The sequence below is a fragment of the Temnothorax curvispinosus genome, unplaced genomic scaffold, assembly GCF_003070985.1.
Source record: "Temnothorax curvispinosus isolate PA1 unplaced genomic scaffold, ASM307098v1 QBEX01010926.1, whole genome shotgun sequence".
Lineage (NCBI taxonomy): Eukaryota > Metazoa > Arthropoda > Insecta > Hymenoptera > Formicidae > Temnothorax > Temnothorax curvispinosus.
In genome coordinates, this window is record NW_020220706.1 from 1 (window position 1) to 5,628 (window position 5,628).

The window sequence follows — 5,628 nt, forward strand, 5'->3', positions numbered from 1 at the left end:
AGAAGGGCGGGAGCACGTCGCTCGTTCAAAGCCCGGCTTCTCATACTCCCTCCCTTTGTGCGAGCGATCCGTGTTCGTCTAATTTTCTTCTTTATCTGTAACATATCAAAAATCAGTTATCGAGTAAAATAGATCTCTAATTCTGTTCAAACTCTATATTCATTATATTGTCTCTTAGATATGCAAATGCTTCTAAAGGCAAAGGTTTTGTCATAATGTCTGCTAAGTTCTCTTTGGTCTCAATCCATTCGACTTTCACCTTCCCTTGATCAACACACTGCTTGATAAAGTCTCCATGAGTGTCAGCCATATGTTTTCTGTTTCCAGTTTCTTCTCTTTCTTCTAAGTTTTTCTTTATTTCTTCTAAGTTATCATCAAACATTTTAAGTTTGTGACTTCCATCCTTCTTAGTGCAGTTTCCTGCTGCTCTGTTATCACACCAGATTGTTGCAGGCAAGAATGTTTTTCCAACAACATATCTGAGCGACTTGTCTAATGAGATTACTTCTTGACAGGCCTCACTCATTGCTAGATACTCTGCTTGACAGGTAGAGAGTGTGACATATGTCTGTTTATGACTTCTCCATGCTATCACATCTCCAAATATTTTGATTATATATCCTCCAGTGGATGTAGAATCAATGCAATCTCTGAAACTAGCGTCTGTCAGCGACTCTAACTCATCTGTTTTACCTTTAAACATTAATCCTCTATTTGCAGTTCCTCTAAGATATCTGAAGACTCTTTTTACATCTTGCCAGTCTTCTTCCGTGGGCTCTAATTGTCTTCTTGCTAAATAGTTTACTGCAAAGGCTATATCAGGTCGTGTAGCATTTGCCAGATACATTAAGCTTCCTATAGCTTCTCTATAAGGTACTCTTTTAGTTTCTTCTCTAATACTCTTTTCTTCTAATTTTCTGTTTTTATTGCTCACTTTTCTGGTGATCATAGGAGTGTTCTGAGGCTTGCATTCATTCATATGAAACTTTTCTAATATGCTCTAAGTATATCGCGTCTGATGAATATACATACAACTTTCTTCTTTGTTTCGCTCTATTGTTATTCCCAGAAAGTTCTTTGGTTCCCCAAGATCCTTCGTCTCAAATGTTTCACTCAACTTCTTTTTGATTTCTTCTAATTTCTTCTGATCATTACATGCAACCAACATATCATCTACATAAAGTAATACGATCACTATTTTGCCTTCTTTCCTCCACGTGAACAGGCATGGCTCATGTAGGTCGTTCTCTAATCCAAGTTTCTTAGCCTCTTCTGAAAATCTTTTATTCCATCTTTTCGGACTTATCTTCAATCCGTATAAAGCTCTATTCAATCTACACACCTTAGTCTTCTTGGTGTTTTCATCCAGTTCTACTCCTTCTGGAATTTCCATATATATTTCATCTTTTTCTTCTAGAACTCCATTTAAAAACGCAGTCTTAACATCTAGCTGACTAGCGTATAAGTTATATTTATTTATCATTGCTAATATAGATCTAACCAGTGACAATCTTGAAACCGCATATCTTGAGACATATCTTGCATATGTCTCTTTTAGATCATACACATTTTTGTCTTTACATCCTCTTATCACCAGTCTCGCTTTATATCTGGTTGATCCATCTGCTTCTAATTTCCTCTTAAATACCCATCTTGAATCTATTATATTAGGTCGTCTTCCATCTAATTTCTCTAATGGTCTATCAACAAGTTCCCACACTTGATTAGCATACATAGATTCAAGTTCCTCTTTGACTGCAATTTTCCAATTCTCTCTTTCGTTACTTGATATAGCTTCTTCATAAGTAACAGGCTCTCTATTTAACGATGCCATAAGGCATTGATGTAATTCATCTTCATTCTCTATATTCCGTTGAATATTTTTCACATTAATATAATTAGCAAAGCTAACATCTTCTATTTTTCTCCGCACATCAGTGTCTCCATTATCTTCTAGTTTTCTTTTAGTTTTACTTCTAGTCATTGGAGCTTCACTTTCCTTTCGTGTGTCCTTCTGCTTCTGTTCGTCTAGTTGTGTTGTTTGTTTTCTCGGTCTACCTCTTTTCCTTTTCTCAGGAATCTCTAGTTTTTGTTCTCCCTTTTCCTCATCCTCTACAAATTCTTTCATCCAATTTTTATCTAAGTCTTTTTCTTCTTCTATTTGACTGTTTTGATATACATTTTTATATGTTATCTTTTCATTAAATCTAATGTGTCGGGACTCTATAAATTTTCTTGTGCTTGGATGCCAGAGTATATATCCAGTGTCAGTATATCCTACCAACACACCTCTAATAGCTCTCTTGTCAAATTTCGACGTAGGCTTTGGTACTCTTGCATATCCAATGCATCCAAATCTCTTTATTTGCTCGAAATGACAACTTGTTTCTGACGAGAACTTCTTCAAGGGGATCTCATACTCTATAGTCTTATGTGGAGATCTGTTGTACGCATGCACAGCAGCGTCAACTGCCAACTCCCACATACTCTTTGGTAATCCCGAGTCGAACATATATGTTCTTATTTTCTCTTGCATCGTTCTGTTAAACCTTTCTGCAACTCCATTATGTTCCGGAGTGTACGGTGGTGCATATATGGCTTCTATATTTTTTCTTTTTAACACTTCTTTAAAAGCACCTCCCGTAAATTCCTTGCCTTGATCTGACTTCACATAGCATAGCTTTTCTTTTTTTCCTAGTAGATTTCTGGCGGATATTAGGTATTTCTCTAGAGCTTCTCCCGATTCATCTTTCGTCTTCAAGGAGTAAGCTTTCGCTAATCTAGAATAATCGTCTATAAAGGTTATTATAAACCTCTTTCGTCCTGGATAAGATGTAGGTTTTATTGGACCCATGATATCCATATGTATCACTTGTAGTGGTCTCTGTGCTCTATTTCTGTTTTCTTTAAACGGCAATTTTGCCATCTTTGCCATTATACAGACTTCACACTCTAATATGGAGTTATCAAACTTAACTGTCTCTAATCTCTTTTCTACTTTTTGTAGCTGTCTTAAATAGTTTAACGACGCATGACCTAATCTAACATGCCATAACATCGCCTCATTTATTTTCTCTAATTTCTTTACTTTTTCAATTACTGAGCTTTCACACATTTCTTCTATATTCTCTAATGTTTGTATATCTTCTAACTTAATGACTTGATCGAGTTCAGCATTATTGTATTCTATATTTTCGTTCACATTTGTGAGCTCTCCTTCATTCTCCCTCCCAATCGCAGAGCCAACATTGTCTCTTTCGTCTAATTCTCTCTCCGAAATTGATAATTCACTGGTCTGAATGTTTGCTTGCGATTGTTCAGGAGACTCACAATGTGGAACAATTTCTGCTCTACATCTATACACAGCACATTCTACACTTTCATTGTCCTCTATATTGTTGTTTTTAACCTCAAATTGCATAATCCAATTTGGTTTCTCATAAATTCCTTCAAAAACAATTTTATTTGTTAGTTTATTGTGAACTTTAAACACTTTATCATCTAAATAAATACTGAACCCTGCATCAGCCAGCTTTCTTAAAGATAGTAAATTTTCGGATACTTCCTTCGTTGCAATTACATTTGTTAATTTAATTACTTTCTTTTCTTTCTCATTTGTTAACAACAAAAGATCTCCTTTACCATCTATTCTTTTTGTTTATATTTTTATTAACGGTTTTATTTGTATACCTTTTTCCTCTAAATCTGTTCGTCTGGGCTCCGGCATTAGGACAGCTATCACCCTTGTGTCCTCTAATCTCCTGGCAGTAGTAACAGAACCAGGCCTCTGATCCCGCTAGTGGGCAGTCCTTCGCCATGTGACCCAATTTGTTGCATCGGTAGCACTTTACTTCTTTGTGCTCTTCTGCGGTAGCCCTCTGCACTCTAACCTCTGGTTTCTCTAGCCTCTCTCTAACTTCACTCTTAGTCTCTGCCTCTAACTGCATCATGAAAGATTTTATTTCATCTACATTCATTTCTTTAAGATTAGTTTGTCTTCTAATTAAATCTACATTCCTCAGTTCCGGCACATTAATTGACACAGCTTGATACAATGCAGATCTCATTTCTTGTTCTGTGAGAGGTACCGCATCTTCACATGATTCATATTCTCTAATTATTGAATCAAAGCGTTTGCAAAAATCACTTACTTTTTCGTCTTTTCTCATTTTAATTTGATAGAGTTTAGTCCGTACCGATGTATGAGTAACGTTTACTTCACTCTTTTTATAACTTCTTAATTTCTTCAAAATTTCTTTTGGATCTTTCTCATGTAAAATCCTTTTATGATAATTTTCATCTAAATGATTGATTATTATATCTCTAACTAAACTTTTTCTCTTAGCAACTTTTAATTCGGAAAGATTTTCTGGACTATCAATGTTTGAATCTATTACATCTAATAACTCGTTATTCATTAATTCGGATTTTAAATAATCCATCCAAAGATCAAAGTTGGATTTTTGCGTCAGCTTATATTCTCTTCTAATATGCAACCTTTGACTGTTTAATTCTACTTCTAAAGCACTCTTAATTGTCTCTAAACTTCTATTTTTCTCGACTGAACAGACTGTTTCATCTAACTTTTTCTTTTTAGGCTCTACTTCTAATTCTTTAACCGTTTGTATACCGTTTTCTACTTTACTTTGCGTATTCTGTTTATTTACCTCTAAACGTCTAATCTTTAGTTTCTCTTTCTCTAAATTTACGCGGGCGACTTCTACCATGTTTTCCATCATGGAGGTTGCTTGGGTCATAACCTTATCCAACATCTTCATTACCGATTCCATTTTCTCAACCATTTTTTCTTGTTTCTCGTAAAGCATCTTTGTCCCTATAGGTAGTACAGGACGATTTTCAGCCCATTCTCTATTTACATCTATGTTCTCTATAATTTTTGGTTTGCCGCGTTTCGGGATTGCACCCTTTGCTTCAGTCTCCTTCTTGTTCTCTTTTTCTTCTAAACAACATTTTTAAATTACTCTATCTCTGAATACACAAGTATATTATCCTTCTTGATTGTTTTATTTAAAAAAAATACTCTTTTACCTTCATCTTTACTTATTGTTTTATCACTACCTCTCTCTCTCTCTCTACCACTGTGACCACGCTGCTGTCACTATCGTAGTCAACCAGTGAATCCTGGTTTTCTTCCTCATCCATCGGAAGATTTTTCGTCTTATCTTCTTCCATCTAAATCGGGATTCAAATATCAATTGAACATTAGCATTCCTCTTTTGACAAGATAAACCAACATTCATATTGACCGATAATAATTTACAATTTCTATCACTAGATCTCTTTCAGCGATAAAAATTTAATGCTTATGAGGCTATATAGAACGCACTGCAATTCACAATAACCCCAAAGCGAGAAAACCACGTGCCTCTGCAGGGCTATCCGCACGCGCACACCACTGTCCGTTGCGATCTCCAGCACTGCTGAAAAGATCTATGGGAGCTCGGGTTGATCACGCACGCGCACGGGGCCCATACAAATTTACGCGGCCTCCCTGTACAGTAATCAAGCTACACCGCACAGCTAGTCATGCTCAATTACCGACCCGATACATGTCGATTTTGAAAATTTATTCCATACACATGCCTGTATATATATATATATATATAT

The 5,628-nt window shown here is 35.8% G+C and overlaps 1 protein-coding gene across 1 annotated transcript; it reads right to left on the reverse strand.

Annotated features, from left to right (window-relative positions):
• Window positions 1-12: 12 nt before the first annotated feature.
• LOC112460908 lies at window positions 13-5,606 on the reverse strand. The gene is made up of 3 exons (XM_025025850.1): window positions 5,050-5,606; window positions 3,691-4,960; window positions 13-95 (listed from the first exon to the last, which is right to left on the reverse strand). Exons 2-3 carry the CDS (start codon window positions 4,824-4,826, stop codon window positions 92-94), a joined length of 1,140 nt encoding a protein of 379 aa, XP_024881618.1. The 5' UTR covers window positions 4,827-4,960; window positions 5,050-5,606; the 3' UTR covers window positions 13-91.
• Between the last annotated feature and the right edge of the window lie 22 nt (window positions 5,607-5,628).

Bases quoted from the DNA above. Each gene is read 5' to 3' on its own strand.
- LOC112460908 (XM_025025850.1), bottom strand. From the start codon at position 4,826: ATGCTTTACGAGAAACAAGAAAAAATGGTTGAGAAAATGGAATCGGTA.